This window comes from Taudactylus pleione, unplaced genomic scaffold, assembly GCF_031769625.1.
Source record: "Taudactylus pleione unplaced genomic scaffold, aTauple2 ptg000078l, whole genome shotgun sequence".
Lineage (NCBI taxonomy): Eukaryota > Metazoa > Chordata > Amphibia > Anura > Myobatrachidae > Taudactylus > Taudactylus pleione.
Window position 1 is genome coordinate 603,646 of NW_028284480.1, and position 25,638 is coordinate 629,283.

The 25,638-nt window shown below is 42.9% G+C and overlaps 1 protein-coding gene across 2 annotated transcripts in view; it reads right to left on the minus strand.

Annotated features, from left to right (window-relative positions):
* Positions 1 to 24,457, minus strand: part of LOC148532368 (sodium-dependent serotonin transporter-like) — a 96,875-nt gene extending 72,418 nt beyond the window's left edge. For both annotated transcript variants that reach the window (XM_088467928.1, XM_088467927.1), the window contains exon 1: positions 24,244 to 24,457. In XM_088467928.1, the coding sequence (XP_088324054.1) occupies positions 24,244 to 24,457 (214 nt within the window). The remainder of the gene's footprint in view (positions 1 to 24,243) is intronic.
* Between the last annotated feature and the right edge of the window lie 1,181 nt (positions 24,458 to 25,638).

A 25,638-nucleotide genomic window follows, 5' to 3' on the forward strand; every position in this document is an offset into this window, starting at 1 on the left:
TTCTAGTGAACTCTCCTTCCAATCAACCCTGAATTGGCACTGCTAGCCTAAAGGCGCAGAATCTAACAAGCCTCCCAAGTGTTCCCCAAGAACCGTCGGAATTTGGGATGGACTTCACAGCAGAGAGTTCACTGGTTGCAGCCCCACAGACTAGTACGGATGAGATTGGTGAGGTATTTAGTAACACTCGCAATATGAGACAGTAATTGAAGGTAATGGATAAGTAGCATTGTGAAACAACTGGCAGCAGTAAGGGGTTCAGTATATTTTGTTGACATTCATCATAATTTATGTCAACATGAGAATGTCAACATGGTCATAATGTAGATATTGATGAAATATCGATATGATTGAATATCGAAAAAACATTCCTAGTGGCTCAGTGGTGATTTACTTAGTTTGGCGGATCTATCAATGTCTTTTGGGTCCGGCGGTCAGTGGACAGTGAGCATGCAGCACTTCTGGTGGTGAGTTTGACAAACCCCTAACCCTAATCCTACGCCTAGTGCCTAACCATAACCTCCACTCCTGCAACTTAACCCTAACCCTTCCCTCCAGTAACCTAAAGCTGGGCATACACTATACAATTTTCTGTCAGATATCTGTCCAATCTGGCTGGTTGGAATGAAAACCTGGTAATGTGTGGGAGCAAATGACAGTCGATCATATGGTTTTAAACACTGAAAAAAGGACAAAAAAATTTGTTCAAATCAGTTAAATTTGTGTGTTTTAACCAATTTGTCTGAACAGCCATTTTTGGTTATTTTCCAGTGTTTGTGAGCAAATGGACGATTGTCATTTGCTCCCATACATTACCAGGTTTTCATTCCAACCAACCAGATTGTACAGATATCTGACAGGAAATTGTATAGTGGATGGCCAGTTTAAGACTTACTCTCCAGTGCTGCAGACTAACACAAACTCTCTGGTTCGTACAGAATGTCGACATTTCAGATGTCGACATTCTGCAGATGTGGACATGTTCAATGTCAACATCTCAACAATGATGACATCATAACTGTCGACATTGTCGTGTTGACATTATAATTGACAACATTGTAAATGTCAACATTAAGACTGCATCCCACAGACAGGATACTGACTGTACAGAAACACAAAAGTACTGCAGACCACAGTGTAGGGAGGTACTAGCACAGTCAACACTCCAAGATAGAAGGTCACTCATAGAGGGGTTGGGTATGAAATACCTAAAGTTGGGATGCCAGCTGTCAAAATGCAGACAGCAGCATCCCGAAGCTCAGTATCTCGCCAGGGGTACATAAGTATGCTAACCCTCCCCCCTTCTGCCTCTAACCCTAACCCTCCCCACTCTGCACCCTAACCCTCCCCATTAGTGCCTAAACCTAACCCTCCCCCCTTGGTAGATATAATAGCTAAGGCGCCAGTGTAGGTGCACTGTGTACTCTATCTGCTGTTTCCAAAAGCTGCACACCTATCAGGGGTCTGCCACACCCCCAACAATGTAAACTGCAAACAAACAATTGATAGATGGCGCTAGTGTCTCACAGCAGATAGAAAAAGAAAAAATTGTATCTTTAATTAAATATTTAATGTCAATATTAATATGCACATATAATAGATAAATTATCCCTAAATGGAATTCCTAGAAAGGTATAATCCTAAAAAACATATATTATACACAATAACAATGATACATGTAAATAAAACCCCTTGGTGCCTGAACCTAATCCTCCCCCCTTAGTGCCTAACACTAACCCCTCCTCCCCAGTGGTGCCTAAACCGAACCCCCCCCCTGTCCGTAGCCTATCCCTAACACCCCCATAGCCTAACCCTAACCTCCCAGTGGTGCCTAATCTGAACTCTCCCCCTGCGGCTAACACCTAACCCTGCCCCGCTATACTTACGTTCCGGATGCTGTCCGGATTCTGCCATCGGTATCTAAGCTGGTGTCAGGATTTAGGCACCTATGTTTAGCCACAGGTTGGGATTCCTATGCTGGGATTACAACAGCCAGCATCCCGTCCGTCAGCATCATAACTACGTCCCCTCATATAGGATAGACACTGATGAGCAGGGTAGATAGACCATGCACAGGTAATGCTGCAGGTCTGCTGAAGCAGTGTAGAAAGATTATGCACAGGTAGTGCTGCAGGACTGCTGGAGCAGTGTAGATAGATGCATAGGTAATGTTGCAGCAAGGACACTGAGATATCCACAAGAAGACATAGGTACAAATGAAGCTCTGAGAAGCCAGGAACAGAATACTGCACCCAAGACACTGGCAAGTCTTGCAAGAGGATTCCAGGAGGAGACACAGATACAATTGGAGCTCTGATGATATCCAGGATCCAGGAGCCATAGATCTCTTCCCCACTGAGGGCGAAAATAATTCCATTCAAGGAAGGAGTGTCTAGGAGACGTTTAACTAATCCGCCTCAAGAGTGCTTTGCCAGGATTGGCTGGATCTGCTCAGCTGAGTACAGGTCCATAGATGTGATTAGTTTGCTGCAGAGAGGAAGTGAATCCAAAAAGGCGGTGCCCATGAACCGATGCTGCCACTGACTGATGGTGGCAAAATAAGCCACAGCTCTTCGACCACTGCCACGGTAGGCGAAGGAACCAATGATGAGCAGGAACCATGGTCATGCAGTTTGTGACAGGAGGGAAATGATACACAAATGTTAGCATAGTATTGTAAGGCTTGTTCAAGTAATTATGTTCCAAGTAAACCTGAACACAGATAGAAATATACAGTATAGTGATGATCGTGACTAACAGCAGTAGGATCTAGACGCTTCTGATTGGCTAACTTCATATTTGCACTACTTAATTGATATTTCTGTTTGGACTTCTGCAGGAAAGAAGATTCCAATATGATTTTAAAACGCAAATAAAAAACAACAACACATGTTTGAATTTAATTTGTATTTGGGTATAATCACATTTTTTACTGGAAATGAAACATTATCATTTATTAATCACAGTCCAGACACTATTCTCTCTTGTGTATATCAAACTTCATAACACTATTATATTATGTACAAATAGTTCATGCAATTTTAGCATTTTCTATTAACATTGTGAAGTCACATCTCTACGTCTATGTCTACATGGGACATAAGTGAACATACATGTGCGTGCTACTGCTACACAGATGGGCACATCTTGAGATTTGAACCTACCCGCTTTCGCTTGCTATTCCTATGTTCACTGAAGACACAAATGCAGATTTACATACACATAAAAATGATGCATCTGAACAATTGTGTTTTTACCTCTGTACTTTTAGAGATGTATCTGGAAATCAGATACACCAATCATCAGTATCTGCACATCGTGCATATAGGTGCATCCAAAGAAAAGATGCAGCAGTCACCACTAACATTTTTAAATGTATCTAAACCAAAATTCAAAGTATACAGCAGAAGGGGCTCATGTGCAGTCTCCATGCGGGCACCCTTCTTTCTTGCAGGCAAGTAGTCATGTGGCTGGAAAGAGATGAAGCGGGAAGCGACAGAGGTCATGAGGCTGGAATGACACGAGGTAGTAGGCAGGAGGGAGAAGGGGACACATTGGGCAGGAGGCTCGAAAGACACGGGCAGGAGGTGACACAAGGGGCACAAATCTGTAAGTTTCACAGGAGCACGTGGCTGTATAGACACAGTGAGCACAACTGCAAATGATGGGCTCTGCTGTATGGGCAGATGTGATGTGAGATGTATTGTTTGTGTTGGGGTGCTGCACCTTCCTAAAAGCAGGAGTACCGGGTCCTGTGTAACGATAGAATGGGGTAGAGGGTGCGGAGGTTGCGCTCGCCCTATGGGTGTAATGCTGGAGTAATAGTATGTCATGGTCTTTTGTGTTCGATGTTGTGTGTGGAGTGATGGGGTGTAGGGAGGGAAGGGGGTCTAATGGACTGGAGGTGGTGGGTGAGGAAATGAAGACAGAGGCAGAAATGGGGGCCAAAAGGTTTATTGGAAAAAAACACAGTACTAAACCTGTTCGGTCCCAGGCACCCAGGTGGGGTGAGCGATCCACTTGGGGGTGTGTGGGTCGAGACTGGGGAGGTGAGTGGACCCTTTTAGGGGGCTCCTTTCCATGCAGTTCAATAGACCGGCACATTACCCCTGCTGGACCTTTGGTCAACAGTCTTAGGATGTCTCGGGGGGAGAGGAGTGGTGGGTTGGCAGCGGGTCTGGCGGTTGTGGATGTACACCCTGGCGGTGTCCCACGCAGGGGTATAAGTCTCGGAGTCACTTACCTACCGGTAGGATTTGTTGGTGAAAATGGCTTGGGCTGCTGGTAGCTGGTGTTAGAGTTTCCTTTTGCAGATGCGGTGTTGGATGGCTGCTGCGGTGTCAGCGGTTGGAGGAAGCTCTGTGTGTGGTAGTAGCTTTCTGGTGCACTGTAGGGCTTGGTGCACCGCGTTGCTGGCGTTCTGTTCCCGCTGCCTGGTGGGTGCCTGTTGGTGTGGATCGAATAGGGATTGCTGCTGGACAAACAGATGTGAGTGGAGCTGGAGTTGGTTGCTCCCAGGGGGCGGTGCGTGGTCGCCTGGGTCAAGCAGGCAGAGTGGTGATCAAGAGGGGTGCGCAGGGCTTTGCTAGGTGTGATGCCCAGTGCGGCCCTGCGGATGGTGGGTAGAGAGGGTTCTGGAAGCAGCAAGGGAATGAAGAGCTCTGGTGTCAGCTGGCTGTGGTGTCAGAATGTAGGGGGTCTCCGATGCCTTTCGGGATGTGACCACACCATCTACATAAAAAATATCATGCAAACTCGGCACTCACATGCTTTTCAAACTGCAACTCCTTTGAACATAGGGAATGTTGGTTCCAAAATATTGCAATAATTTGTTAAGCTGGCCACCCCGAGTTTGTATGATATTTTTTATGTAGATGGTGTGGTCACATACCAAGGGCACCCCAGATGGTTGAGTGCCGTGGATTGAGCCTGTCGTTTATTTAAATTTTGTGGTCACACTTGCTAGGGCACCCTGTTTTTCAAATGTAAGACAAACTTTTTTCTTTTTCCAGGTGCTTATTAACTGATAGCCCTGGGTGTGGTCCTGTCTCTTTAAGGTAGGACCCAGTTTCATGTTTAAAATGTATGCAAGCTTGAGCCCAAGATGGCAGATCAAGTTCATTTATCTGAGAATCAGTGTAGGGACTGGCTAGATGGGAATGACCGTGAAGGGGTGGCCAGCTTAACAAATTATTGCAATATTTTGGAACCAACATTCCCTATGTTCAAAGGAGTTGCAGTTTGAAAAGCATGTGAGTGCCGAGTTTGGATGATATATATATATATATATATATATATATATATATTATCCGCCACCACCTGTGCAAAGTAATTTTCACCCGGAGGGGCTAAATGAGTCCAGGGGGGGCACGAGGCGCATGCAGAACTTTTGCTTAGGGTGCCTAGAAGTCTAGCACCGGCCCTGGGGCAACCACTATTGCGTTAGGGGAATGAAAGAAAATATTATGCAAGATATATTTTATTTTATTATCCCCTACTATATTTCATATCTGAGGAAATGAAACCTACTACAGAGGTGGTGTAATTCAACTTAGAGGAATGTCAGATGTTATTACAGTACATTCCCATTTTATCAATTGTATGACTGAACCTACACAGTGGGCCTGGAAGGTACCTGTATTTTTAAATTCTTTGATGCTTGTTTGTAGAACAATTTGAACCTCCTTTGGAATCTTTAACACCCAGCTTGTTTCAGATTTGGCTTTCAAAAAAGATGACATCCTTCACTAGAAAATACTACACCATATCACTTTTTGTCTTTGGGAAGATTTACAGGTTTCCCATATAGAACTGAAGAATCTCAGCTTTAAGAGGTATTACATGTGCCTTGTTTTTTGACATTCTGTGTTGGATTTTTCTATCTTTGTTTTCTCTAGTATATATATATATATATATACATATATATATATATATATATATTTATTATACACAGTGCATCTGGAAAGTATTCACAGAGCTTCAATTTTTCCACATTTTGTTTGTTATGTTATGTACATAAGTATTCACAGCCTTTGCTTAATACTTTGTTGATGCACCTTTGACAGCAATTACAGCCTCAAGTCTTTCTGAATATGATGCCACAAGCTTGGCACACCTGTCTTTGGGCAGTTTCGCCCATTCCTCTTTGCAGCACCTTTCAAGCTCCATCAGGTTGGATAGGAAGCGTCGGTGCACAGCCATTTTCAGATCTCTCTAGAGAAGTTCAATCGGATTCAAGTCTGGGCTCTGGCTGGGCCACTCAAGGACATTCACAGAGTTGTCCTGAAGCCAGTCCTTTAATATCTTGGCTGTGTGCTTAGGGTCGTTGTTCTGCTGAAAGATGAACTGTCGCTCCAGTCTGAGGTTAACAGTGCTCTGGAGCAGGTTTTCATCCAGGTTGTCTCTGTACATTGCTGCATTCATCTTTCCCTCTATCCTGACTAGTTTCCCAGTTTCTGCTGCTGAAAAGCATCCCCACAGCATGATGCTGCCACCACCATGCTTCACTGTAGGGATGGTATTGGCCTGGTGATGAGCGTTGCCTGGTTTCCTCCAAAAAAAAAGCCGGGCATTCACTTCAAAGAGTTCAATCTTTGTCTCATCAGACCAGAGAATATTGTTTCTCATGGTCTGAGAGACCTTTATGTGCATTTTGGAAAACTCCAGGCGGGTTGCCATGTGCTTTTTACTAAGGAGTGGTTTCCATCTGGCCACTCTACCATACAGGACTAATTGGTGGATTGCTGCAGAGATGATTGTCCTTCTGGAAGGTTCTCCTCTCTTCACAGAGGAATGCTGTAGCTCATCGGGTTCTTGGTCACCTCCCTGACTAGGGCCCTTCTCCCCTGATCACTCAGTTTAGACGGCTGGCCAACTCTAGGAAGAGTCCTGGGGGTTCCGAACTTCTTCCATTTATGTATGATGAAGGCCACTGTGTTCATTTGGACCTTCAGAGCAGCAGATATTTTTCTGTATCTTTCCCCAGATTTGTACCTCAAGACAATCCTGTCTTGGAGGTCTATAGACAATTCCTTAGACTTCATGCTTGGTTTGTGCTCTGACATGCATTATCAAGTGTGGGACCTTATACAGACAGGTGTATGCCTTTCAAAATCATGTCCAATCAACTGAATTTACCACAGGTGGACTCCAATTAAGTTGTAGGAACATTTCAAGGATGATCAGTGGAAACAGGATGCACCTGAGCTAAATTTTGAGCTTCATGGCAAAGGCTGTGAATACTTAGGTACATGTCATTTCTTAGTTTTTTTTTTAATTAAATTTGCAAAAATCTCAAAAAAACTTTTTACACGTTGTCATTATGGGGTATTGTGTGTACAATTTTGAGGACAAAAATGAATTTATTCCATTTTGGAATTAGGCTGTAACATAAAAAAATGTGGAAAAAGTGAAGCGCTGTGAATACTTTCGGGATGCACTGTATGTAGGCGGATCCTTGGTCATGGGAGCACGTGCTCCCTCCCATCCGTCCCCTGTAGTTTCTGACACTTTTTTCAATAAGTAGTTATGTTCTGATGGGCCCCTCAGTCTTAGAGAAGGCAGTGAGCTACTGTTGCTCAGAACAATGACCAAGAGGATGCTGCCAACCAACTGGTATACAAGACCCCAGGCAAGCTAGACAGGTAAGTTTGCTGGAACCTAAGGAGATGGTGCGCTGCAAAGTGGGCAGTGAATGAGGAAGTACAGTATGTGTTGCAAGGGGAAAATTATGTACTTTGAGGGGGCAGTATGTGGTGCTGTGAGGGGGAATATTGTGTGCTGTGGGGTTCAGTATTTGGTGCTGTGACAAGTAAATTATGTGCTATGAAGGGAGCATAGCCTGGTGTTGGTTGATGAAAACACACGGGACACCTACATCTTTCTCCCCCATATTTTCACAACTAGGACCGGCTCAAAAAGCCCAGTGCTGGTTATGCTTTTGGGGGGAACCCCATGTAATCTTTTTCCTTTATTTTTACACTTACATTACATTTTTCATATCAATTGATATCATGATTATAGGACATTCTTGATAAGATGTCCATGGACTGTTGATCGCAATGAACAAATCAATTATATAAATTATGACTAACTGTAATAATATTAAATATGTAATTTGCACTTATTTAAAATTTTGTTGTGATTATTTTTGCACTCTATTTTTTTATTTTATATATAAATACACATCTTATTCATGTGGCATTATAAAACACCTATCACTGGATAATTTATATTAATATTATAAATATTAAAAATCAATATACACTAATTTTTGTAGGTTTAAAGGATAATGATCACTAATTTTCATTACATACATTAAAAATAGGTTCATTATTTTAAATAAATGAAATATATTAAATATGTAGTCATTTAAACTAATAATATATGAGGGCATTTAGGACATGTACCACTCGAGATTGAATGGCTGAGTATAGTGTTTTGTAATAGCTACCTAGGCTCATAAGATGATGATTAGGGTAAGACCCAATACAATCATAATTACTATATACCCATTTAATGTGCAACAAACATATGATACATGCTAGAAAGAATACAGTCTTTTATATGCAGTATGAGGATGATTGATAACATTTATTATGGTTGCTAGATCCCTTCTACTATTAACAATAATATAAATTACTACTTGATGAAGAAACTTTAATAGTATATCACTATTTTACTTGATTAATATAAAAAATTATTTCACATTGTCTAATTACTATGGACGTTATCACTGTAGACCATTCAGCCAATAAGGGAACTGACAGGCAAGTCTGATTGGCTCTTAAGAAAGTCAATCAAAAGGACTTAAGCTGATTGGCTGTAAGAAGTGCCAATCAACTAACAAGGTATTTGATTGGTTAAGCATTGGTATATGAGACCGGTCAAACAGGTGAACGGGTTGACTCTATGATTACGCAATTAAGCGAAAAGCACGTCAAAGGACATGCGGCACGTGGCACACGCTGCTGCAGAGTACATGATTGATCTCACTCCTATTGAATATGTTGAAATGTTGATAGGAGTATTTGTACATTAGTACCAATGACCTGAGGTTGAGCGCTGGGCTAGAGGACACGCGGTATGCGGCACACACTGTTGCTGTGTAAATGATTGAAGCAATATACAACAGGCTGCTTCTATCAGTGTCAATAATAATAGCCAGCAAAGAACGCTGGACAGGATTAATATGAGGCTAATCCTGATATTCACACTCACAGCGCTGTGAAACATGATTGCATTAGATTTGGCAACATTGTAAAAGGTGGCTAATGAATGATACTAAATGGATACTATACAATTCTCTTAATATATCTGAATAATGAGCTGTTCACACAAAAATTATATATGTATGATCCTGGACTAAGTGCTGATGTGAGCGGTGTACTTAAGAGAACAAATGCCAACATTATTAGTCATAAGCAAGTATATACGCTGTGAAGAAAAATCAATATGACCACTAAGCCTATCCTAATGATCACACTGAAAATATAATGAGTGAATAACTAATGATATAAAACTGATATTATATAAAGTATTGTAAATTGAACATTAACCCCGGATATTTATAAAGAGGAAGCCTTTATACAAAGGAGAAATAGTCCATACATTGGACTGGGACAAAAAGGACATAGTGGAGTATAAATTGTTAAACTGATTTTGTTGGGCAAATAATTATATCAAATTAGATTTACTTTTGCTCTATATTGTATCAATCTATCCCCAGTTTATGCCAACCGCATATATCCATATGGTCATTAATATAAACCAGTATATGATATCAATAGTACACATTTATTATGTATAATAGTTGACCTGAATAAAGAACCCTTTATGAGGTTTATTATATAGTGGTAATATATAATTGTATATCATATTTGCAATCATATGCACACCACTGAGGTGATAACAGTAACAACATTGGAGTTTTGAGAACATCAGAGAATATTTTATTTTCACTTTCACTTTGTGTTTTTATATTTCGCTGGAAATATTTTAAGATTTATCATTAAAAGTTATATTTTAATTTTATTTCATTCCAAACTTACTGTGAACATTATTGTTTGATTATTTATACTGAGATCCATGAGTGCCCCATGTAGGAATACTTATCTTCTTCTTGTTTGATTAAATTTTTACACACAGAAACCATCATGGATCTCACTGATCTGTGAAAGCTTCTGCTATAGACACTGCTGCTCAGACTAAACTCGCTAGCCTGAAGCAGGTCTATTATTTTGCAAGTTAAAAACTCTCTCTCTATTACATTGGCGAGTTGTGTGTTTTCCATGGAAAAACATCTAGTTGCGACTTTGTACCATGTGAGTTGTGGAAATGTGAGAAACATGCGAGTGTGCATGTTCTCAGAGCCTATTACATGTGCGAGATCACACAAATCCCATAAAGTAGAAAGAGCCCACTAGCAAATCTTTTACCATTACTAGTTTTACCATTTGGAAAAGTCGTACATCCTAGTTCTTTCTTCACTTAATACTTTGTATGTTTCCTTGATATAGTGCACCATTTACAGTAATTGCCCTTCTGTGTTCTGTCTTGTTTCAGCTATCTAATTACTTGGAAAATTATTCTTCAAAAACAAGACATTTAATAAAGATAAGTGTAACTAATGAAATAATTTCCTGCTCTTCTTTAGGATTATGAGAACAATTGTTTGGGATATGTTATATATATTCACTAACCTCAAAAAATTATGGAGCAGATGCTTGTGGGTTATAAAACTGTGTAAGGCAAGAGTCTACAATACAGCCAATTAGGCTTATTGTAACATATTGCAAATGTGTATATTACATGTATAAAACAATAGTAAAATGAATACTATAGTAATATAATGTAGACTATCCTTTTCTGTAAATTGTAATACTAGAAAATCATAAGAGTTCTGCGACTATATAAAATGCTGGAACTCCAAGGTAATTCTACACGTCACAGTGTATAATCATGTTTGTAATACAAACTCTATTGATGACATTACAGCTTATTATAAAAATATGTATTATTTGTATTCATTTCTCTGTGCATTAATTTGACAGGCAATGGGTAGCAGTAGGCATAAAAAGATACATTATGCTTACATCACATGGATAGCTTTCACTATGATTTGGTTCTGTGTGTTCTGTGTGTAGCAAGAACGTACCCCATCAAATACAATAATAAATAGCACAGGCAACTATTTCACAAAAACTATAACAGCTTAGGAAATAACCAAGTATACAAGACATTTGCAGACAATTTCAATAAACATGAATTTTCATACAGACAAGCCAACAAACAAATCCATCATTCTTTCCTATACTGAGAAATAGTGTTTGTTAGCACATTCCTGGGTCCTGGTTGATGGTTTTTATTGTGCCACAAATGTACTTTGTGACAAAACATAAAGGAGATTTACATATTAGATCAGCACCGTGGAGAGCTCATACACATACTGTATATGCTAGGCTTTGTTTTAGCTGCATTGGCTACTGATAAGCAAAAGTGACTCAATCACAATGGTGAGAATATACAGAACAGTTAAAGGGTTTAGATATGTGGGAAGAAGGGAGCAAACAGTTATATAGCTGTATTTGTGGAAACAGTGAACACAGAGCCTATTTGAGGGGTACAAATGGACCAAATTATACTTTGATTTTGAATACACAAGTACATATCTTGAATATATAGTATAATAGCTGACAATTTTATAAATAATACATTTGAAATTACTCCCAACTCATGGCATCCCCGCTCCAGTGGCCATTATGCGTGATCACAGAGTTACTCAGAAGTCTGATAATTGAATGATCTGCGGCCGAGCTGCGTCTTTGTACGCAGATGCTTGGAATTGCATTGCCGCTGGTAGGCGTCTAAATACAAGTCCCAGCGGCTCTGACATTTGCATATTTTCGCACAGCCACTCAGTACAAATTTGCAGCTGCGGTGGCATTAGCGTATGTCCCAGTGTCAGACAGTTTATCTAGAAAACGTGCAGGTGGCTCCAACCTGCCAGGAATATACAGATGGTATCAACAATCAGTGTGCTTGCTGACTGCTCTGCAGGGAGACAGACCAGAAGTGAATAAGGCTATACCATCTTCTACTACAAATACGTAATTTCAGATACACTATTTTATTATAGCGTACATTCCTATAACACCCCCATCTCTCACCCACTTATATGTTCACTGTACTTATTGCATTATATATTTCTGTCATCTACTCCAGCCCAGAGTGTGCAGCCTCTTCTCCCATCCAGCTACATTCCACATATTTCTTCACCATATTTCAGTTGTTCTGTGGTAAATAACTAATGTGGGGTAATTTGTAGTTTCAATAAATGCAGCCCGAGTATTCTGTTGTATTAATGTATTAAAAGGAAAGAAATTACATCCACACATAAATACAAATAAAGGCCAACAGACCAAAGCAGGCAGTATGTAATGTAGAACAAATTAGCAGAAGAGGCTTATTACAGCATGGAACTTGCTTAAACGCAGTGATGGATAAAGTGTATTAGGAGTAACAATTATGATTTCATTGCTACCTGATTGAGAAGAGCTGAGGAACAGTACACCACCCTCTGTATTGGCTGAATGCTATCTGTGGGAGGTAACAGCTTTTACAGGGTTGTGTTCTTGTCACAACAAAGTTGGTAAAGAGATATTGGGGATGAGCTGGGCTGGCTGGCATTCCTGAGAACAGGAATAGTGACATGTAATGGGCATAGTACAGGGGCGTCACTTAACTATGATGGGAAGTATAGTAGTATAGGGGGAGATGTGAATATGTGTTTCGTATACACATTGAGTGACAAGTTACAGTGTCAAATGTTTCTGGTTTAAGATGCAATCCCACAGAGCAGCTTTATTTTTAAATAGTAAGTTAAGTACCTTTTAAGAATGCACCTGATAGTAATTTTTCTTAGCTGTCCTTATACAAATCATTGTCTCCATTTGAAAAGCTCACTGGACGATTCAAAAAATATGACTGCCAGTTACACAAACAATACTCATCATGTCATGTGAAGGCAGAGCAGGAGGTGAGAGGGGACTATTTTACATAGATCAGAGGGGCACTACAAAGCCTTTCTGCTCACTGCATCATGTTCCATGTGACTAAGGTTGCCATTGTAGTTCATGACTGTGTATAATTATAAATGATTAATAGCAGACTGAAAAAAAAAGACAAGGAAAAATGGAAAATACCAATTTCTTATTATAGTCTGTTACAGTGACTTATGTTAAACAAGAATACATTACCATTTCCATGACATGCTTCTGTTCTTATAAAAGGTTTGCTATTATGATTATATATCATTATATATATATATCCATATTTTAGTTTTTTTATGTAATGTTCTTGAAGGACACCTACCAACTTATGGGGGCTGCGTACTTAAGACATGTCTGTATGTCCTAAACATAGTAACACTGTGTCATCATGCAAGAGAAAAACTTTAAAAGTAGTTGGTAAATATTAAAGAGTTAGTGAGACACCACCTTATGGACAGTGGCATAACTACTGCCCCCGCAGACCCCGCGGTGGCTTGGGGGCGCGGAGGCTTGTGGGGCGCGGTGGTGGGGGGGCTGCAGATTCCATGCGGACTTGCCGTCCGCATGAAATCTGCTGAAAATGGCCCTCCAAAAATGGCCGCCGCCTAGGAGGAGACATATGCTAGAGGTCCTACTGGACCTCTAGCATCTGTTAGTCATCCAGGCAGGGCGGTAGTGTGGACCACACATGAGTACAGTCCGCACTACACTACTAGTATAACAAACACACGGCCGCCGGTGCCGGTGTGTTTTAGCAGCCGATGAGAGTCAGATAGACTCTCATCGGCTACTTGCCTTGTGCCCACTGCTGGAGTCAGGCTCTGCCGGCTTTCGCAGTGGGCAATGGGAGAGACGCCATGACATCTCTCCCATCATGCAGAGCGTGTCGGCCCGGGAGGACGCCTGGCGAAGCAGCAGATGCCAGAGCGTGGATCAAGGTAAGTGGATTTTTTTTGTGTTATGTCTGTCTGGTGTGGGGGGGGGTGGTGTTTACTACTACTCCGGGGACTGCACATATAGGGGAATTACTACTGGGGCCACTGCTGGGGGGGACTACCACTGGGGGCACTGCTGAGGGTGGGGACTACTACTGTGGGCATTGTTGGGGGGGACTACTACTGGGGGCATTGCTGGAGGGTGCTGTTACTGGGGGCATTGCTGGGGGAGACTACTACTGGGGGCACTGCTGGGGGGACTACTACTGAGGGTACTGCATAGGTGAGGATTACTGCTGGAGGCACTGCATAGGTGGGGGCTACTACTGGGGGCATTACTGGGGGAGGACTACTACTGGAGGCACTGCTAGAGGGGACTACTTCTGGGGCACTGCTGGGGGGTTAGTACTGGGGTCACTACATAAGGGGGACTACTACTGGGGGCACTATATAAGGGGTACTGCATAGGTGGACCACAATCTGGGGCAGTGCATAGGGGGACTACTACTGGGGGCATTGCTGGGGGGGACTACTACAGGCGGCATTGCTGGGGGGACTACTACTGGGGGCACTGCAAAGGGGGGGGACTACTGGAGGCAATGGTTGGACCACTACTGGAGGCACTTTTAGGACCACTACTAAGGGCACTGCATAGGTGGGGATTACTGATGGGGGCACTGCATAGGTGGGGATTACTGCTGGGGGCACTGCATAGGTGGGGGACTACTACTGGGGGCATTGCTGGGGAAGGACTACTACTGGAGGCACTGCTGGGGGGGACTACTACTGGGTGCACTGCTGGGGGGTTAGTACTGGGGTCACTATATAAGGGGGACTACTACTGAGGACATTATATAAGGGGCACTGCATAGGGGGACCACTACCTGGGGCACTATATAAGGGGCACTGCATAGGGGGACCACTACTGGAGGCACTGTATAAGGGCACTACTGGGGGCACTGTATAAGGGACACTGCATAAGGACTTGTGTAGCTATCCAAGAGGGGGGGAAGGGTGCAAGGTTGAAGAAATGCCTAGGGTGCCAAGAAACCTTGCACCAGCCTTGCCCCCAGGGGCTCCCGCGTGCTCTGTACTGTGCCGAGGAGGCGAGAGAGGAGGCTCTCTCGCCTCTTCCTCGGGGCTCTCAGACACCGGTGGGAGGAGCCGATGGGTCTGCAGTGGCCACAACCTGACGCCCCCCACACCCAGGCCACTCAGGATGCTGGATGTGTACCAGATGCTGCTGTGTGCAGGCTGCAATGCTCTGACTCTGTGTACTGGAGCAATGCTCTGCTTTTGTGCTCTGTCTGTGTACGGGAGGGATGATCTGTGCAGGATGTTCGTTATGGTGATGATGATTGGTGCTCTGTGATACATGGTGTACTGTACATATAAATGCAGTGTGAGGGATGCTGGCGGTATAGGATGCTTTATACGACTGGGAGGGATGCCCTGTGACTAGCAGGGATGCCCTGTGACTAGAAGGGATACCCTGTGACTAGATGGAATGCCCTGTGACTAGGAGCAGTGCTCTGTGACTAGCAGGGATGCCCTGTGAATTCAAAGTAGCAATGGTTCCCCAATTTACATACACTCCCAAATATATATATATATTATACCCCTAGCAATGAGCGTAAAACCCCTGGCAATGAGCATGGAGCCCCTGGCAATGAGCATGAAGCCCCTGGCAACAGGTATGTGACACTTGACAGCAAGCATGAAACCCCTGGTAACAAGCATGAAACTCAGAGACCCCGTGCATCTAGCATGAAACCCCTGGTAATGAGCATAAAACCCCTGACAATGAGCATGAGACCCCTGACGAACAGGTAATTTAAAAGTAATTAGAAGCCTTACTGTGGGGCATAAAATAGTGTCAGGGGGCAAATATGTAAGTGGCACTTTGGTAATAGGTATTACAGTGTGTGGCATAATGTGTAATGGGCATTATGATGTGTAGTATAATGTGTAAGGGGCATTACTACAAGGAGGAAAAATACTGTACACTGTCTAGGGGGGGGTGGGAGCACATTTAAAATGTTTGCACTGGGAGCCTAATTGCGTATAAATGGCCCTGTAATTATTTTAGCCGTGGGGATGGGAGGGGGGGCAACAGAAACATTTTTGGCAGGGGGGAGCAAAATTTATAGTTACACCCCTGCTTATGGAGCTGGTTCTTGGTTCTTACTCGCACACTGCTGTCTTTTAGCGTCTTTTGCCGTAGTTGAGTATGCGACTTTATGCTAATGTACGTATCAGCCCTTCCCCTGGTGTACAAGTGTGTGTGTGACTGTGCAAGGACTGGGATACCCACATTAGGAGTCTTTAGATGCTGAAATCTGGCTTGGTGTCCTTAGCGCAACCATCAGTCACAGCACTGAAACTTGCATTAGCTCCCTTGTAGGTGCAAAATCTCCATCTGAGTATATGATCATATAAATGTAAGAAGAGGGGTACACATGTGCTCCTATGTGTGTAAGTGTGTTTGGAGTGGGGGAGGGACTATGGCGACCAGAATGTGTTGTATCAAGGAATGGCGTGCATTTGTGTGTGCCTCCAGTGTAGGTGGTGTGTGGTGTACAATGAAAAGTCAAACAATGGAAGTAGAATCCAAACTGTTTATTGGTGAAACACAATGCTCCCTAGGTGGTTCCGTGAATGGGATTAGGGATGGGTGGTGGGCTTTCGTAGTTCACCACAGAGGCATGACGACTACTATCGGACACACAAACATACGAGATGCTTACACAAGATCCAACCAAAACCTACAATAACAAACTGCTTAACATCTTGCAATCGGGGCTATCAGCAGGGATCTTAACCAAAAAGGAATTTGACTTCATATACAACCAACACCCTGTTATCCCAGTATTTTACTACCTCCCCAAAATACACAAGAACACCACCAACCCCCCTGGCAGACCAATAGTGTCGGGCATCAACTCCATGACCGCAAACCTTTCCAGATACCTAGACCATTTTCTACAACCGTACATCAAAAAACAGAAATCATACATACAGGACACAACACAGATACTCCAAATCCTCAACAAAGTAGACTGGCAGGACGACTACTGGCTCCTGGCCAGCGACGTCACATCACTGTACACCATCATTAACCACACACAGGGCCTGGACAGCATTCAATACTTTCTTAACCAAGACCCGACATTAGACCCCTCACAAACCCAATTCATACTCCACTGAATAGACTTTATTTTACAACACAACTACTTCTGGTTTGACAACAACTTCTTTTGACAAATGACAGGGACCGCCATGGGAACCAGATTCGCCCCCAGTTATGCCAATCTTTTCATGAGCAGATGGGAGGATTCTCACATCTGGTCAGGGCACAACTGGGGGAAGAATCTGGTCCTATGGATGAGGTATATAGACGACATATTCTGCATATGGCAAGGACCGCCCAACACCCTCACAGACTTCCTAGCCTACATCAATTACAATGACAGACATCTGAACTTCACAACGCAATATAGTAAAACGGACATCAACTTTCTGGACCTGCATATCTTCATCGACGAACACAAAATACATACCAAATCCTTTCACAAACAAGTCGACGTCAACAGTTTCATTCTGTCAGAAAGTGGACACCACTCAAACTGGCTCCAAAACATACCCAACAGCCAATTCAAATGCATTAGACATAACTGCACTAAGCTAACTACTACGAGCAATGGAAACGGATGAAAGAACAGTTCATAGCCAAAAAATACGACAGTAAAACACTGCAAGGAACCCTGAACAAAATAGGCAACGAAGGACGCTCATCCCTACTACAATACAAACCTGACAAAAAACAACACATGAACGATATACCTTTCATAATGCAGTACAACACCAGTGCCACTAAGATCAAACAGGTAATCAACAAACACTGGAACCTATTGCTTAAGGATGAAACACTGGCCTCGGTACTTCCCACACACCCGAAGGTAATTTACCGCAAAGCCCCAAATATCAAAGACAAATTAGTCCATAACCACATACCTCCGACCTTTGTCACCATGTTTCCATGGTGACAAAAATCACCATGGAACATGAACCCCTTAAGAAGGGCTTCTACCACTGTGGAACATGCACCAACTGCCATACATTAGGACATAGGTGCAAAAAACCAACCACCACATTCTCTTCATCACAAACATGCAACACCTACAGTATCCGAGAACACATAACATGTAACACCAGCCACGTGATATATATGTTACAATGTCCCTGTAACCGTCAATATATAGGGCGGACTATCAGACCACTCAAAACAAGGATCACAGAACATATCAGAGGCATAAAAAACAAGACAGACACCCACAATGTCCCTCTGCACTTCCAAGAAAAACACGCCAGCAACACAAAAGGTATGACCTTTATAGGCATCAAGGCAATAAATAAAAACTGGAGAGGAGGCGACATACTAAAGAGACTTAATAAAGAAGAATTAAAGTGGATCTTCACCATGCAAACGTTCGCACCGAAAGGCCTGAACATTGATAACGAAATCAAGTCAGTAATAGCCCATTAGATCAAACCCGCTAAGAAAGGCGACCAATACTACAACATAGCCACATCCTATCATTAACCAGAGACCACCCAACCACCTCACCCCGTTAGAGCCTAACCAATGTCACTCCCATCCCACCTATTACAGCTACCGTGCACCTGCACCACGGCACTGCAATAGTGACCCACATATGCAACCCGCACCCCGCCATATCATTAGTGTGTGCATCCAATACAAACACACCACCACTCCACACATACCATTTAGGAAGGTGTACAACACCCTACCAACAACATAGACATCCACACAACAACGGATCAGACCATAAAGCAATCCCCACACCAACCAGCATAAAACACTCATAGCACCTAGACCCTATAAGATATATATCATTACGCTACAACCCGCCCCTCACAACCACCGATCTCCATACATTAGACACTGGACAACAATGCCGACACATCACAAACACCAATCCCATCACACACGCACCCTCTATTATTGTTTTCATACAGGATACCCACTACACATGATAAAAGGAGGAACCTTCTCAACACACCCACTGCAGATCGGTGACATCACGCCACCCACCCCACATCCACACCACACGAACCCACATATCAATTCCCATTACAACCCCTCCCCCCTCACAACCACCAATTCCATGCTAGAGACATTGAACCTTAGTGCTGACACATCCCAGACATCAGACCCCACCACACACGCACCCACCACTGCTGCACCTATAGTCAGGTGACCCATTACACTTGACTCTATTATCAGCGTCTCCTAACACCCACTACATACTGGCACCATCGCGCTACCCACCCCACTGTCCCGAGCAGGCGCACCCACAGACTAATTCCTACACAATTCTTTTAATCATTTATTTAATATCATCCAATTATGACTGGTCATGTGCATTTGGATTCCCCCAGCACAGGCACAGTACCCGCATCACATTCTGTACATAGCGCTGGCTGGAGCCCAGGTCCTGGATAGTCAGTATCACCATGGAGACCAGCTACGACATGGGAATCCCCTCCCTCCCTGATAGGCCGGAATACACCACGTGACGATCGACGCAGGGCGCTAGCTGCGTCTATGCATCACACGCTACACCACACCCCCGGACACCCGGACCACATGACCAACTAGACTCTCTAGGAGTCGGGCACTGACGCATACGTGGGAAGTGACGTCAGAGGGTTACCCGTCGCTCCCACGGCAATGCTCACTGCCCGACAGCGCGGCCATCACCACGTGGAGGTGACAGCACGCCCAAACGCACACAGCCCCCGCCCGCATTATATCTCCATATACAGTGATTAGCCCTTATAGTGTCAATCACCCACACTGCCCACTTCTTCCAATCTGCATCCAATACCTGACCAACACCTCAGCTCTGATAGGCTATCCAAATCGCTGGGTACGCCCACACACCCACTCTCCACCTATATAATACTTTTTAGTCCATCCATCAGTAACTCCTTGAGAAAGGCTTAAGCCCGAAACGCGTTGGAGACCACAAACCCCCGCGCAGATTACTGCAATACCCACCTTGGTGCTCATCATCAACCTCACGGCAAGGTGGAACTACATACGCGGACCTCCGCATCACCCTCACCCTTGAAGCAGTGACAGACGCCTGTCCAGTCACACCCTGCGGGCTCGCAGGGTGCCAGCAACCACCGGACCCCCACAGACCACGCGACAATTGTGCACCAACCAGGGACGACACACCTACCGGTAGGTACTCACCATCAGTGCGGGACGCCGCTACTGTACGGGACTGTTCTTTGAACATCACATATCCTGGTCCAATAAGACTGTGACCATAGGTCCAGCAAAGGGGACGTGCAGAAGTAAGGGCCGCACGGCAAGGAGCCCCCTAAAGGGGCAAACCAACACCCTGACCAGGAACTACGAAAGCCCGCCACCCATCCCTAATCCCATTCACGGAACCACCTAGGGAGCATTGTGTCTCACCAATAAACAGGTTGGATTCTACTTCCATTGTTTGACTTTTCATTGTACACCACACACCACCTACACTGGAGGCACACACAAACGCACGCCATTCCTTGATACAACACATTCTGGTCGCCATAGTCCTTACCACCTCCCTGTTCTCCCCCCCCAACCCTCCCCCACTCCAAACACACTTACACACATAGGAGCGCACGTGTACCCCTCTTCTTACAGCCCAAATCCAACAGGACCCGGTACTCCTGCTCCACGTGCAACACCACCAAAACCCCCCCTCTTCTTGCCCCCACCTACCCGCAACCCCCAACCCCGCCCCCCTCCCCTCCCATACACATCCAATAAACTCACCCACGAGTACCTGGAGCGCGGACCAGTCTGCTCCCTACATGATCATATAAATGTCTGAGTTCGTAACCAGTTCAGCAACATGCCCACGACATTCCCATAACACGCCCATAAGATGGTACATCTGCGTGCATCTGAATAGCCAACTCCCGGGATCGCCCAATACATTTCATACACTGTGCGTCTCATTTGCTACTGCGACTCTGTGCATATAGCCATTACCCCAAGTGTAATACAGGGATTTTCACACATGCGCACTAACAATCATCCACCCACTGCAAAGCCAGCTGTAGGGCCGTCCCCTTAGACTATAAGCTCTTACGAACAGGACCCTCCACCCTCTTGGTTCTCACCCTACACTATCCTTATCTGCAGTGACTCTGACTCTTCCTGTCCACCCTTCCCAGGGCACAGGATCATTGAGTGTCAATAACTTTCTCTCATTTATTATCATTATCTCACTGTTTGATTTTTCCTTTCTATTGTCTGTCTAAATTTTTATATTATATTTCTCCTTGTACAGTGCTGCAGACACTTTGTGAAGTCCCTTATAAATAAAAGATAATAAATATTTACTCTTTGGGCGGAATTCAATTGTTTACGCGGTCCGGATCTACCGTCTAAAGTGACAGGAGATCGCGGGCCGCTATTCAATTGCTGCCATTTTTCGCACTAATCGTGCCCAAAGTGGTCGGGTTTAGCGGGTAAAGCAGCTACCCCTGACCAAAGTGCTGGACGCGACCACGAAAAGTGATGTTTGGGCGCCCAAACAGGTCACTTTTTGCATATTTCAGCTCTCGCCCCCCCTGGGGCTGCAAGCTGAAATGGAGCGCTGATAGTTGATCGCGCCCGACAGGAGCAACAATTGAATAGCTCCATCGGGCGCGATGGGGACTGGAAACAATTGAATTCCGCCCTTTATCTCACTTGTATATAATCATTACCAGTGCCTGGTGTTCGCTGAGAAACACATATACTGCACCATCAAATGCCACTAAATTGACCCTTAAACTTCCTGAATGCTTCGAACAGTGTATACCGACAAAACTTAGCTCAGGGTACTCAGCCATGAGACACAGGCCTGAACAATCCACTGTAGCTAATCACAGTGCTAATCAGGGGTGTACCAGTGGTGCCACCGTCCAGGGTGCAAGGCTAAGGGGATGGCACAGTCACTGCTCCATGGCACCTGTATTTGTCTTGCAGGGTCCCTGGGACGACACCCTGCAAATCAGCCGAAGAGCCATCTTGCACATCCTTAGGAGGATGCACCAAGAGCTCATCTTCATGGTCCCCTCCTCATGACATCATATGTGTGGTTGGCATTTTATGGCCCTGCTACGGCTCTTGTGCAAATTACAGTATCTGCTACTTGTCCCACCTGTATATGATATTAGCAGTGACTGGTGTGCACTGTGAAACCTGCAGCACTGAGTAGGCCTGGTTCAGTGCACCACATGAGTGATAATGACCTGTCTGGTCCTGGTTTAGAATGACACATTGTGCCAAGCAGTGCAAAGTGTGTGCTGCTGTGACATATAAGCATTATATTAAAGAACATGAGAGAGACAAATTGATAGAGAGATCCAAGAAACATCAGTCACAACAGCTAGTTATATAACCTAATATTAATGATACTACGAACTATACAACATAAAGCAGAACAAATTAATTACATTTTTAGATCAAAGCTCGTTTCTACTGGACACAAAGGTGCGTGCCTCAAAAGAAGTAGGGCCACTTGTGGATCACTTATCATGGGATTTATTAACACCAGCAGTTTGCAGGTATACTGAAATATACATATTTTACTTCATATTTGATAACATCAAAATACATCATGTTCTATGTATACATTTCTAAAACAAAATAAAGCATTAGAGAGAGATTACAAATGAATTACAGATTCTCTTCTGTTTAGTAATGATTATATACAGCAAACAGCATATTCTCAGTTCAGCTCTTCAGATTGGAGTTCTTATGAGACACATTTTTTACATTTTCATATTGCTCAATTTAGAAGGGGCATTAATGTAAAAACAAAAAAATGTCAGTGATTTCAGTGGCTAAGCCAAGAATGACATTGGGTTTGTTTAAATACCAGAGGTATTGCTTAAAGGCAATTAAATATTTTACAAAACAATCTAAAAAGTGTATGTTTTTTAATGCACCTGTTCATGAAAAAAAGAATGACATTTTCCTACATGAAAGGTGTTTTGTCTAAAAGTGTGAAAAAGCCTAGTCATTATCTACTATTTGTTCATGATCATTTGGTGATTGGTGCACTTATTCCTATGATTATTAATTTACACCCAAAGTAGCAAAAAGCTCCAGTAAGCTCCAGTGAATACTAAGAAATGCAAACAAGCAGTGTAGTGATGTTGCTTCATTTGGTAGTAATTGTTTTAAAAATAATTATCTGGTGACACTATTCTACTATTGCATATATATATATATATATATACATATATATATATATACATATATAAATATATATATATATATATATATATATATATAAAATTCCTGTACTGCATGATTGCAGAATACTCAGAGGGGTAATAGTGTCCTTTCTCCTGCATTTAAGATAATACATGATTTCATTATTTGTTTCTGTGAATGCATGTGTACAAGGAGGGCTAGCTGAAATGTGCATACAAAAGTGATGATTTAAAAGCTTTTTGTGTGGCGGATCAACATTCAGCTCTATATGTCATTGAATCACAACTTACCTCCTCTCTTTTTATCTTTTAGATTGTAAGTTCTTTGTAGCAATGTTCTTTGTTTTACCCATTGATGTATTGTTGTTCTTAACTATGTGTTACCATATAAACATGAATACATACAACTTTAATGACTGTCTGCAACTTGTTGCCATCCACTAGCAGAGCATAGTGGGTATGGCACTTAGTTATAATACAATTAATCCACTTTTAAATTAATTGAAAACATCAACTATATTAACGGAAAGAGTAAGCTGAAATTTAAATATAGTATCTGTACTAAGTAATTTAAAGTGTATTCTGGGACATTATTTGCTGGAAAAAAAACAACTAATTGTACTTCAATGTAAAATTATACCTGTAATCAAGAGGAAATATAAATAATTAAGGGCAATATAATTGCATCAAAAATCTGAAGTGCTAAATTGAGCAATTTTTAGTGAATTTGATTAAAAAGTGCATTTTTTTGTTCCACAAATCATTTCAAATACTCAATTCTGTAGATGATAACATTTTGGCAATAGTATATTCTATACATGCAAATCTCCTGTTTTGTACGTTGACGATCAATAACTATAACTAATGCTGTTTTGAAACAATAACTAAGTTAATTGTAGAAAAACAAATCACATGTAAATTGATTGCACTTTCTGCGGCAAATACAGTATATTACCCACCTCCACCATTCTGGTAACAGATGTATGGAAACCTCCATACATTTCCCAAGTCTACTGCAAAGCCAATGACAGATAGTAGAAAGTCCATCTTCTTGCTCCATTTGTCCCGTGAGTCAGTCTGAGAAGCTGAAAGGGGTAAGGAGTTACTGTTGGGGGTAAGAGCATCCTGCTTAGGGTGATTGTCTGCAGGAGCTGTGGAGTTCTGCTCTGACATGCTGTGTCTCTAGCAACCAGGCAGGATTTCAGCTGAATAAGAGAAAGTAAAGAGAGAATTTCTTAAGGCTGATGACAAGAGGCAAAAAGAGGAGTGTTCACCACAAGAGTTATTCTCCACCTCCACAGTGCCAAATGCATATGATTGTGTGGTTCTTGTTATTTGTCTTTTGCTAACTGCCTATTTTATAATAAAACAAATTTCCTCACTGTAACTACCTGAATGTAAGGCTAATAGCTGCTTTAATATTTATTGGTCTGTTAAGCTAGTATATTATACCTGGAAGGATAAAAATCAGCAGGCACAGCATTATGTTGTGTTTATGGGTCACACTACATATAAAAAGGAAGGTAGGGATCACTCAGCCGACAACCCGATGGGCTCATGCAGGGTCACCATTTTTGGGCTGCAAATGAGTTTGAAGAAACCTTGCACTAATACAGGGATATAGTAAAAAATTCTGTCAGTAAGTTGGTGTCGCCCTATAATAACAGACAAAAAATATTGGCGCGCTAATTAACAGCTGATATCAGACTGCTCACACAGCTTAAAATACAAAGCAGAATATACACAGGTGGAGCGCTAGTCTGAATAAGGGGTCTATTCTGTCCTATAATAACTAGGGGTGTGCACCGGCCACTTTTCGTGTTTTGTGTTTTGGTTTTGGATCTGGATCTTTCTTCGTGTTTTGGATCTGGATTGGTTTTGCCAAAACCACCCTTCCGTGTTTTGGGTTCTGGGTTTTGTGTTTTGGATCTGTATTTTTTTGAAAAAAAGCATAAAAACAGCTAAAATCACAGAATTTGTAGGTTTTTCTGCTCCTATGCTATTATTAACCTCAATAACCTTCATTTCCACTAATTTCCAGTCTATTCTGAACACCTCACACCTCACAATAGTGTTTTTATGTCCAAAAGGTTGCACCGAGGTAGCTGGATGACTATGCTAAGCGACACGAGTGGGCGGCACAAACACGTGACCCATCTAGGCGTGATACTGCAGTGGCAGACAGGATGGCAGTTAGAAAAACTAGGCCCCAAACTGTACATAATGCAAAGAAAAAAAAGAGGTGCAAGATGGAATTGTCCTTGGGCCCTCCCACCCACCCTTATGTTGTATAAACAGGACATGCACACTTTAACAAACCAATCATTTCAGCACCAGGGTCTGCCACACAACTG